The sequence below is a fragment of the Centruroides vittatus genome, unplaced genomic scaffold (genome assembly GCF_030686945.1).
Source record: "Centruroides vittatus isolate TY-2023 unplaced genomic scaffold, ASM3068694v2 contig_726, whole genome shotgun sequence".
Lineage (NCBI taxonomy): Eukaryota > Metazoa > Arthropoda > Arachnida > Scorpiones > Buthidae > Centruroides > Centruroides vittatus.
In genome coordinates this window covers 428,928-441,972 of record NW_027122463.1, presented here as the reverse complement: position 1 = coordinate 441,972, position 13,045 = coordinate 428,928, and the positions used below count along the sequence as shown (strand labels likewise).

The window sequence follows — 13,045 nt, the reverse complement described above, 5'->3', positions numbered from 1 at the left end:
AATACATTGTTTAATGAGTAATGTAATGCTTTTATTTTACTTTATTTTACCAAAAAAAAAAAAAAGCCATAGAGACTAGTATAAAGATAGAAAACAATAAAAAATAAATAAAGTTCTATAAATAAACAGTTGCTGTGTATACTGTAGAATCTATTGTATTTCTGTTTGTAATACTTTCAACACTATGTATACAATGCATATAACTGTAAATGCATGTATAGTAAGATGCACGTTTGAAGATTACATATACAGTCAATCCTCTGAACAACATATGACAGGAACATTAAAAATGGTTGTAGTTTGGAGGTTGTTTTGTATGCATTTTACGAAGAAACGTGGCCGTTATTAGAGGTTCGACTGTAATATAAAGTAATCCAATTTTATAAATATTAATTTTTAATGAGTATATTAGATACTGTTTATATTTTATTAATGTTATATATGTATACAGGCATATATACATACTGTACATACATAGATGTATGCGTTTGTAAGACAAATGCACTGGAAACATAATTAACATTTGAACTTTTAATGAACATAGAAAACCAAATATATACTTTATTAAATACACAGTAGGTATTACATTAACTTATTTATATTTTAATAAATAAATTAATAAAATTTTAAATATATAATTAAAAATTAACTATAAAACTGCTTAAAGCTTAAAGTGTCAATCTTTCAAATATGTTCTTCATTTAATACATTATACTTTATAATGTATAATATTTGAATTGAAAATTTTAAATATTTAAAATTTAAATTAATTTAGAAGAAATTTTATTATAAATTACAATACGTAAAAGCAATTTATTATTAAAACAAAGCAATCATTGTTACTATTTACTTGGTTTAAAAAAAAGGAAAAGAAATCGGTTAAGTCTGTAAGGTCAGTCTGGTTCGATTTATAAATAGTTGAGGAGATTGGGGAATGTTAGACAGACATATTCCCTGGGAAGATTGGTGTCAAGTGAAGAAATAGGAAGTGTTCCCTACAATCAAGCTCTAGTGAATAAAAAGGTAAACTTCCTCCAAGAGGCGTCGCCCAAGGGCATGCATTACAATTGCAATGCATGCTGCTTCGTCATATTGTCTATCACGTTCTTTTTTTAGAAACATAATGAAGTTTTCTCAATTAATCAGCCATTAACCTAGATATTGCATTTTCATAAGAATATTAAAAAAATAAACAATTTAATTTTCGCGGAGATAATAATTAACTATTTTTACTTTTTTTTATGAATAAATAATTAGAAAAAAAAAATTAATACATATATTTTGAATGCTGAGACATTTCTTTTTCTCGATTTAACAATGGGCATATTGTGTTTTATGTTACCTTAACCTTTGTTATAATAAACATTAAACTTTTTATAATTTATTGTAAGGGTAACTTTTATAAATTAACGTTTTTCTTAAAATAATTCTCATTATAAAAAAAACATAAAAATTCGATGATTTTTAATGAGAATATTTTATTATAATTTAAAAAATCAAACAATTTCTATAGTTAATTATCATAGTCTGCGACCGAATAAAGGATGAAAATTTGCCCAGTGTTTTAAATCAACTGTCACTGCATTGTGTTTACGCAAGAAAGAAAACATAAAATACGGTTTCCTCAAGATGAAATTCTATAGTTAAATCAAGTAACTCACCCTCAATCCCGTTAGAAAACCAATGACTACAATGACCAGAATGTCTGTCGCTCCACAACTAGACTGAAAAATAATACATTTTACATTAAAAACCATGTATAAAAATATCAGATATGATAATGTTAGATAAATAAAATTATACACATTAAATTTATTCACTCAACATTTTTTAAAACAAATATTATCTCTATAAATTATACATTATTTTTCCCCTGTCCAAACTGGTAAAAAATTATCTCTAAAAGTTTAATTCTGCATATTAAAAAAAAAAAAAATACAGGCCTATACAACATTTTCCATTAACTTATGTCATTTTAAACAAACTTTTTTTGAATTTTTATTTTCTTTTTTCTCACCTAAATTCCATTTTAGTGTAAACAAATGCAATTTTACCCATTTCTATTTTTAAAAAGAGCATTTCTTTTACAGTAAACTTTTACAAAAGGGTTTTCACGTTTTAAAAGTTATTTTAAACAAATAAATTACAGTTTTAACGACTCGAAATACCTTTTAAAATTGTCATTTCGTTACACACTTTTAGTGTTTATAAAATAAAAAAATAAATAAATAAAATAATAATAATCAATGAAGCGTAAAGTTAGTTTAATAAACTGAAGCAATTTATCAAAAGAACTAAACTATTATCATCTTGAAAGAATTAAGTAATAAAAATACCTTCCCCATTGATCTATACATTGAATATAATTTAATAAACAGCATAAGAAATAATTTTATCATTTAATTACAACTAAATAAACAGTCCTGCGAAATAAATTTGGTAATAAAAGTGATATTTTTGAGGAATGTTTGTGTTAATGATGATGTTCTTCGGTAGTTTATATTGAAAATTAGTTTCTTTTTTTTTTTGTACGAGTTGATAAATTTAATTTTCTTGAAATTATGACATAAAACGAAAATAATTTTTTTTTTATGTCTTACTTGTAAAGTAACTAGACGAAGAGCTGCATAAGCCGCTAATTGGTCATGCTCCAAGTCTGAAGAGGGTGTCCTCAATGCAGAAGGAAAATAATGATCCCTTTTTACATACTGAAGAAGTTTGAGAAAATATAATAAGATTATTTGTATATTAAAAAATGTACAGACATCTTCTACCGAATTAAAACATAAAAAAAATATAGTTTTAAGAGTGTTATTTAAAAACTTTTTGGAGAGAAAGAAATGTATATTTTTTCTTAATTATTGAACCTACCATGATAATTCTAAGTAGAATAAATCCAGCACTAGCAGCAACATCTACAGCAGCAAATACTGCCAATAACAGAACTGTGCGAAGAGACACCGTCCCCTAAATTATACGGTTAAATTGCCTTTAATTAAATTTATATAATGAACTAAATTATTTTTTAAAAAAATTATATAAAACTTTTTATAATAAATTACTTTAATTAGATTTTTTTATAAGTATTAATAAACATAAATTTAAATATTAAAATATTGCATTTCCTTTATCTTTTTTTTTTCTTTAATTACTGCGCCATTTTAATGAAACGACAACACTTTTACTAATGAATTTAAATTAAAATAAATGAAGTTTCGTTTTAACGTTGGTGTCTTTGTTATAAAAAGTGTCATCAGAGTGTTTTTTTTTTAGTCCTAGATTTGAAAATTCCTGCAGTAATGGCCTTGATCGTCAACTTTCTATCACGAAGTGCATCTGGAATTTAAAGGTCGATAAACGGGTTATTGTCATTATTACTCTTTAAAATATATTATTATTTAAATAATACTGAATAGAACAACCAGGAAACTCAATATTTTCGAGTTTTTAAGAAATTAGATTTCTTCGAAATTATTTCTGTAGAAAATTATAAAAAGGACAAAACCTACTGTGTAAAGTCCGTATTATTTTTATATTATTAAATTATGAAATTATTTCTTTTTTTTTTTTTATTTTCTGTATTTTACTTTAGGCCTCTTCCTCAAACTGTTTTGGTCTTTGTGGTTTACATTTTATCGCAAAATTGAGGACTTTAAACTTATAAACGTTTATTTTATTTATATTCTTTTAAAGGTGTGCTTCAGGTAAAAGTAAAATATATATATATATATATAAAGGTGTGCATGAAAAATATACAGAGTATTCTTCTATTCAACACAGTATAATCAGTCGGTAGACTAAACAAATTCGATGAAATACATTGTTAAACTACTTCAGTATGCATTATTTACAGTGGAGCATATCCTATGGTCAAAAAGGGAAATTGCCTGGGGCACTCACAAACAGGGCCCCAACCAATCTTTTATAAGAAACTATTTCACCCCAAAAAATTGTCTGAAATCAACACTGTAAACTACACGGGGCCACCTAATTCAATTCACCTGGGCCCCATAAAGCTATAAAGTGCCACTGACTACTCACTTAGTACTTCAGTTAGTATTAAGTATTTATAAACTATCAGCAGAAGCATCGAGAGGAAGGAACTAGGGGATTTTCCCCAATCCAGAGTAAATTTAGGTGGTTCTTACGCCTATAAATTAATGTTATTTTTATTAAAAAAATAAAATATTTATAAAAAACACATTTTATATATTTCATTTATCTCATAAAACTATCAAAATGGGTCCGGTGAGGGGTAAAAGGGGTCCGTTTTACTCCCAGCTCCATACAACCTCTCTGACGGTTCTGACTATCAGCAATAAACTAGAAAATTGTTTTAGAATTTTAATTTATTTATTATAAAATGATTTTATATGAGTATTTTAAAAAAATAAATTTAGACGAAGAGAGAGAGAGAGAGGAGAACAAACACAAATCAACTCTCGAAGATCTTCCCTCTCATCGATCTCTCCAGCAAAAATAAAATCAACGAACCACATCAGTAAGTACTCTTTCTTAATCTAAGTAATAATGTTCATTTACTGAAAACATTTATATATATATATATAAAAAAATTAAACTGTCAGCAACTTACATCATCGCGAGCTTGTTTGATGGCGAATGCCATCCACCACCAACTTAAAATAAATATTGCAACGAACACGACACTTAATATTAAAGTAGTTCTGGCCGTAGATAATTCGACTGCAAACAAAATCAAAGCATAAGATTAATTAAATCTCTTGTAAAAAAAAAATAAATAAATAAATAAAAGAAAAATTACTGTAGCATGTGTTCGTAATAACTTACCTACAAAATAATCTAAATCTATCCTTAGATTTGTCGTATGAAGTAGTCTACGCGTAGGATCGATAGTAATTGTTCTAGTGACCGGTCCGTGCCCAACAGGTCGATGCGCTTTAGCTGATAAAGCCACAGGGGACGTGTTAGGTTTTGAAGATGAACTTTCCGACCTTGGTTTCGGTAGCCAGGTGTTCATTACTAGATCGAGAAAACTGACTTCTCGATCTACTTCGTATAACCTTCCGCCTAGAAGTATCAAGGCCAGAAAGGATAGTCCCTATAAATATAAGAAAAAAAAATATGACTTTTATCAGTTCGTGACATCATTTAGAAGGTAAAACCAGTTTAATTTGCATAAATATTCAAATAAAAAATTCACATTGAGCTGTTATAAAGATTGCTATATTCACACCCAGTGTGCCTCACATGTTTCCACCTTAAACTGCACTGAAATGAAAGTCGGTACTCGTTAAAACACTTAGTTTTTTCAAGATGATGAAAACCTGCACGCGCACTAGTTTTAGGTACCACTAGGGCACACTAAGAGCACTAGTTCTCCAACCTGGATACGATTTCTAATTAAATTGCTAAGTGAAATTCAAAGAAAAATATTAACTCGTTAAATACGTGGAGGAAGACATAAAATTTTCTTCGAGTGACGTTATAAAATGCTCTTAAAATTCATTCTTAAGTTAAAAATGAATAAAATAATGAGGAAAAGTTGTAATAAATATTTAAAATAATTTTATATTAGTTTAATTCGTCCTGAAGAGAATAGCAAAAGCACTCGAAGGCCCTGTCCAAGTAAAATGGTATCCAATGTACCACGTGAGCTTCCATTGTCGTTGGACACTGGAAGCTCACGTGGTCATTTGCCATGTAATTTTCCACATGTTTATATGTGGTTTTATGTTAGAATATAAGACACGAACTTCTCTTAGCTTTCGGATACCGAAATTTCAGAAAAGCAGATATTTCTCAGTTCCGGATCGGCTCAGAAAGTTTTGTAGGTGTTTGACCCGGATACGAATATTCCCCGTCCTTCATTATGTCTCGTCTATTGTGGGCTTTCACAACCTATGATCCATATGAAAAACGTAGAAATAAATTTTTATAAAATAGTAAATACATCTTTTATAAAATTATGATAGGGAATTTAAAAAATAAAATGTTATAATATATGTGCCATTAAGTTTAATATTAAAATATATAAAAATGATAAATATTTATCGTTGTAAGTTTATTCGAAACAATAAAAATGTTCTATGCTATGGAATAAAATAAAACAATAAAATTTATAATAAGAATAAAACAATAAAATACGTTTATAACAATATAAATAAAGTAAAAATAGTAGAATAAGCACTGAATAAAAACAAAAAAATAAAGAAAAATACAAATTTTGATTAAAATAATTTACGAAAATATAATTAATTTAATTGTAACAACAGGTAATGATGCCTTTGCATAACCTATACTTAGAGACTTCTTTATAAATGAAAGGTTACATAATATAATTACCATAACAATACTTAAAATACAATGTAACAATGCCCTTTTTTATAGAAGCTACCTCAATTATTTATAATGTGTATCATTCATATCATCCATAATAAAAATCAACGTCATACTTCAAGCAAATGGTGTTCTTTTTAATCAATCTGCTAAAATAATTCGAAAAATACGCTTCCTACAAAAAATCATTGAACCAAAATTGTTAGATTTCAAAGGAGCCACAAAATGGGGTTTTATCATAGCGCTACAATACGTGAAAACGGGTCAATTTCCTTTTCTTGAATGGAAACTAGTGGCGCGTTATACCTTTATGGGGCCTAGGCATATTTGAATTAGAGGATTCCGAGTACAGTGTTTCAGACATTTTCCTTCGAGGGAAAAGATTTTCTTAAAAGATTATTTGGAGTCCCTTGTTGGTGGAGGAACCAGATAATTGCCCTTTTTTCCATAGGATAATGAGTCACTGATGAAAACTCCCATTTGTTATTGCATATTACGATTCTGCATCAAAAACGAATTTTATCTGAAAGATGCACTTATCAAAAGTTACGAGTGTCTGCGGATATTTGTGAAGTTCGTTGAAAAAAGAGAAGAAAAAATGCAAAAATTGTCATTGAGAAACTATTGTTATTTGGTAGAATCATTCTTTTTCTTCAAATAATGAAATGGTACAAAAACTTGTGCCATAGCTCGAAGTAATCTTAAATTTATTCGATACATTTTTCATTTTACTTAAACTTTTAGTAGAATGGTTAATTAACGTGAGTGCCTATCAAGTGTTCTCCTATGACAAACAATGTTCAAAGACGTCTCCATTTTTCTGAATGAAATCGTCAAATGTCTCATAGTTTTTAATAAAACGTTTTGTGGTATGTTTGTACGAGCGATTCGAATTCTTCCGATCGTATATTCTCTAGTTGTTGGTTCCTATTCACAGACAACATTCTTTAAATATTCCCACAAATAAAAGTCTGGTGAAGTCAAGTCCGGCAATCGTGTGGGCCCACATCGTCCATTTCCCCATCCATTACAGTGTCTCTTTAAACAATTGACTACAATTCGTGCATAGTGGGGCCCTGCTCTATCTAACAGATTTTTTCAGCATTTTTCTTCAATGAACTTCATAGATATGGCACGTGGAGTGGCATAAAAGTTCAAACTCTCATAACTTCTGAAAGTATATCATTCGAAAAAAAAAGAATGTGTTAGATAAAAGTTTATTTTTGATGCAGAATCATAATACGCAATAAAAAATGGCGGTTTCCATTTAAGAAAATGGAGTTGACCCCGTTTTCACCTATTGTAACACCATTTATGATGAAACCGATAGCCCCATCTTATGACCCCCTTGAAGTCTAACATGTTTGATTAGTGACTTTTTAGATAGGATGTGTATTATTCGAGTTATTCTAGCGAATTGATTAAAATGGGCAACATTGTATAAATCAAAGGATAGAAAAACAGGGCCAACCAGTGGCCAAGCGGTCTTCGTTCCCTGAACACTGGGAGTTCAGTCGTGGGTTCGAGCCTCGCCAGAACGAGCTGGCCACGTGGAATTTTCCGGGGTTTCTTCACATCGTAACGTCTGAATAGGGGCAAGTTAGCCTTAAAAAGACCTCCCAGAAGGCATCCCCTCCAGGCAGATCGCCCAAGTGTTGCGTTGCCGCAACTTAATAAACAAGATAGAAAAACAAAATATTGTTCTATTTAAATTAATTAATTATATTCTTATTCTGCCAATGTTCTAATTAAGTGAGAATAAAATCATTTAGATTCTTAACGTAATAAATCTGAGTCTTCTTTTAAACTTATTTAAGAGTCTAAAAGAGGCTCAGATACAGGAAGCGATCCCTCTAAGAAAACCAAAAAATATATGAATAAGATCGATAAAAACCGTTTCTATACTTTTTATATCATGTTCTTGATATAAAAAAATTAAATTTTGGGGTCCATTTTTGTCTAAGATTCAAACCAAATTGCCTGAAGGCAGTCTTCTCTATCTATTCTACAGTATAAGTTATTAATGTAGATTGGGATATATATATAGCCTATATTGGAATGACAGCTATAACGCTCATTTTTTACACACAGTTGTTGCAGACATTTTCGGTAGATATTTTGTGAAATGACACCGAACAGTGACAATAAAATTAGATAAGTTATTAGTTTCTATATATGTTACAATTGTGGTCGGTGAATTACAGAAGTTCTGAGTATGACACAATTCTTATTTATGTCACAGTCGGGACAAGTTTATAAATGTTACATAAAAAAAGGATAAATAAATAAAAAAAATATTCCCAAATGACTGATCTTCTCGTACAAATTTTAATATAAAATACATGTACAATACTAAAGAAAATTAATTAAAATATGCACAAAAAAAAAAAACGTAACAAATGTTTACTTTTTAACTCTTAAAATTATAAATTATTTATATAATTTGTATGCAGATCTATTATATTTGAGTAATAATTGTGTATAAATAAATATTTAAAAGATTTTCTAGATTTAATCAAAAATTTTTAATGTCGAAGATTAATTTTTGCATGTAAAACTGAAATAAATAATAATATATACTATTAGATTTTAATAGTTAAAAGTCTAATAGTATCACGGAATGATAATGGGTGTCGTTACGGTAAAACTGTAGTATTATTGGCATTATATCAGTGACAACAAAATAAAATATAAATCTAATGCACGGGTCATCGCAGAATCCTACCGAATAAAATCCAGTAGGATTTTGCATCGTAGGATTCTGTAACAGCTCTAGTATTAACTAAAATTCACATGCCAAATTGAGGGACCAGCGGACGGTTTTTTTGGTATAGAAAAATCTCAAAATTTAAACTTTTATATAGAAAAAAATATAAATTCTTTTGACACGAGCTCGAAAATCTGGTTTATTCATAAATTTTTATGGTTTTGAGATAAGTAGAGGTTCATCTATTTGTGACTTTCAAGGCCCATCTCGCCTCTCTCAAGGTTTGGCATATTGCATCTATGAGTGTATTAATTAATCTCTGAATATCATCTTCATAAATAACTGACTTTACTATAGGAACTTAAATGTTGATATGTAAAATTTTACTTATGATTTATTTTAGTACTACTTATTTAATTATTTTCTATTGATTGTGTTAGTGTAGAGTTTAAAGAAGAAAAGTAATTTAAGACACAAAATCATGTGAATTTTTACCAACGTGGGAATACAAATGAGGAAAACATGTACACACAGGGATATATTTAATTTTACTGTAACACGAATACATTTCCTTCCTATCTGTCACGTTTTAATTCAGCTAACGGGCCAGGAACACGTCACATTAATTGACATTAATAGATTTTTTTTTAGAGTCATAGAAATTCGGGTTGAGAGATTGTAGAATAAAATTTATGCGCCTCAAGCAGAACCAAAAATTTATACTATTATATTAAGGAACTAATAAATGAGCTTCTATTCATGTTGTCAATTCATTTCGGACAGGATATTGAGGTTATAATAATTCTCTCTCATGGTAATAAATAGTTCATTTCAATTTTCTGTTCATTTATTAACGTCGACTTGACTGGTTCATTAATTACTCATATATTACCTGTCGACATTTCTTACGCAACCAGTTCTGTTACAGATTGGATAACGACGTCCTAATCTTATAATTCGTCACGTAATTAGAATTTTCTACGAAGAGATGGTTAACTACTTTGAGGTTCGTTAACGATTTCTCGTGACAAGTTTGTTACTTGCAGAGAATTAACAATAAGTGGTCATTTTCCTTATCGGCGGGTCAAGTATATAATCAGACACCTTTAATGAAGCTGATGATGGGATAAAATCCGTTCGTTTTATTCTCACCAGCATGAACGGAGCGCTGATCCATGTTATCTACAGCTTCCTGCTTGATATGAACGAGAACTTGTTAAAAAAAAAATAATAAATAAATATTTTCCCCATCACGTTCACCAGATGATTTTTCCTACAACATTTTATCTTGTGTGTTGTAATAATAGTTTCATAGAACAATGCTAATTAACTGAACCACAGTTCAATTTCGAAACTAAGTTAAAAATCTATAGCCATTTTTTGTGTAAAACTCCATTTACTAACAATAAAACTGGTTATTCGTGTTTCGTGTTACATAACATCCAGATTTCTCTGAATTATATAATTAATACGTTTACCTATTTTTACATCTAGCAAGTTTATACACATCTTTTTACATAGAGATGAATAGACTGTATATAGAATGCAGCCAAAAACGTATACACACTCTGATTGTTAGTAACGTCTATCCTTATTTTCTTAATTTTAATTTAATATAAAATTATTAAAAATCAGTGTGTATGCATTTTTTGGGGGGGGACAGACTGTATTTTAATTAATTTTTTATAATATATTCACACATTAAATTATTTAAATCTTAATTTTTAAATGAAGATTTAAATAATATTATATTGATATTAATATTTAAAAAATTATTTTAGCAAATTAACACATTAAATTTTAACGTACAGTACAGTCTGGTTCTTGTCTTATAAAGAAATTTAATATTTAATTTCTTTAAAAGTATTAAAAATAGTGGAAAATAAAATTTTTTAAAAAAACCAAGCATTTATACTTATTTACTAACAAAATATTTATATTAAGAAATATTAAAAATTGTAGCCTAAAACTGTTTAATCACAGTCTAAACCGTTAAATAAATAAACTACTTTAATTAATATTAAAAGATATTCATCATTAAATATTAATTAAAGTAGAATATAAAAAAAATATTTCTTTAATTATAAAAATTTTGTTTATAAATTACATTAAACTTTAATTGTTTATAGAATAAAACCTATTCTGTGTCATAGATTACATCCAAATTTTTTCTATTTGATGTGTCTAGACATAGATTAAAAGATTTAAACAAGAATGAAATTTTACGGTTGTCGATTAAATAATAATTTTTAATAATAAACTTTTATATAATTTGATGGACAATCGAGCGGTTAAAAATGGAATGACCTTTGCTGATTGTTTTATCTAACAATGGGCAGAAGCATGGAATTGCAATTGGTAAATCACTACATCCGACAGTAAATATAAAAATGATGTTAGGTAGAATTGAATCTCCTTTTATATAATTACACCATGAAATAAATTGGAAAGGAAAGTAAAATCTTATATATTAAGTTTAAAGAAAGTAGATTTAATCGATAATAATTAAAATTCGGTGTAGAAGTCTTATTATATCCCATTATTGAAGTATAAATATTCATCTACTACTAAAAGTCACCATATTTAAGATTTGATAATCTGAAAACCTCTATCTTAGCAACCGTTTAATGTAATCATCGATTTAAATTGTTTTTAATTAATTAGTGATAGTCTAAACGTGTTAAATAATTAATATTTATACTATAAATCAATACAAAAACTCTGTCATTCTAAAGTTCTAAATAAATAATATATATCTATGTAATAAGTTATATGTATAATATATATATACACTCATAATTATATACACTCATTTATAGTATATTATATACATATGTACATATAACCAAGCAGGCATGCAAGCATGCAAGTTAACATGATTCTTAACACACATATGTGTTAAGAAAACATATTTTTAACTTGTTGACAGGGCTTTCGAGAGGAAGGAGCTGGGAATTTTTTCTGAGCTTGGAGAAAAACTTAGGGCCCTACCGTTATAATTTAATGTTATTTATGCTAAAAAAATATTTAAGACAGCTGTTTTTAATAATAAAGAAACATTTTACGTATTTTTATTTGTTCAAAAAATAAAAAAACAAAAGGAGAAAAGCCTTCATAATATACTATAAAATTATGAGTTCGGGTATATATTTTAATCACTTTACAGGGAAAATAATGTTTTGTTTCTTAAATAAAAAATATGATAATTAAAATGTATTAATATCAAAAATAAAGAGTATAAAACAAAATATTTTTTGTTTTGTCGAATATTCTTTTGATAACTTTATAGCTTATGTATTTTTATTATTGACTTTATCCTTTTTTCTTTTTAAATAACAGTGTTAAAAGATGATTCAGAACAAAACTTTTAGATAAAAATTTCGAAAAAAAAGCTAAATATTTGGAAAAACGATGCCATAAAACCGATATTTCAGAGATTATTATCCTTGTATAACGATAAAAAAAACCAGGAGATTATCAGTTTAGTCATGGATAGTAAAATAGATGATATAAGGAAAACTGCGATCAACAGACTAATAAACAATATCCTTCCTAAATTCTAGTGTTTCTCCAATTCGTGACAATTATGACAAGTAACGTAGAAAAACACGCTCTATAAATAAATATAATTAGGGTATCGCCTATATAGATACCCAGTCAATTTTCTAGAAACTGTGGGAAAACAAATTAACTCGTCTCTACATAATTTTACCAAAGATATTAAAACACTGCCCCACTCTTGGGGCAATGACCTTCGATATATACTTTCTATATATATATATATATATATACATTAAAATTATTTTTATTAATTTCACTATATCTTAGTTGATATTCGAGTTGTACGACTTAATTTGCCAGTAGCTAAACCTCAATTGAGTATATTAAATTTAGGATATGGGAACATAAACTTGAATAATTGTATCTATTTTTAAATTTCTAAACTCTTCTCGCTTTATTAAGAGGTCGAATAAGCAGATTAAAAAAAAAATATATGATAATTTATCGAACTAAGAATCA

At 27.9% G+C, this 13,045-nt stretch overlaps 1 protein-coding gene across 2 annotated transcripts in view; it reads right to left on the bottom strand.

Moving 5' to 3' along the window:
- LOC136980795 (uncharacterized) overlaps positions 1-13,045 on the bottom strand; it is a 33,889-nt gene that overhangs the window by 5,013 nt on the left and 15,831 nt on the right. For both annotated transcript variants that reach the window (XM_067276989.1, XM_067276990.1), the window contains exons 2-6: positions 4,810-5,080; positions 4,595-4,704; positions 2,872-2,967; positions 2,601-2,708; positions 1,662-1,724 (exon numbers count right to left, since the gene is read on the bottom strand). In XM_067276989.1, coding sequence (XP_067133090.1) covers positions 1,662-1,724; positions 2,601-2,708; positions 2,872-2,967; positions 4,595-4,704; positions 4,810-5,080 — 648 coding nt within the window. The remainder of the gene's footprint in view (positions 1-1,661; positions 1,725-2,600; positions 2,709-2,871; positions 2,968-4,594; positions 4,705-4,809; positions 5,081-13,045) is intronic.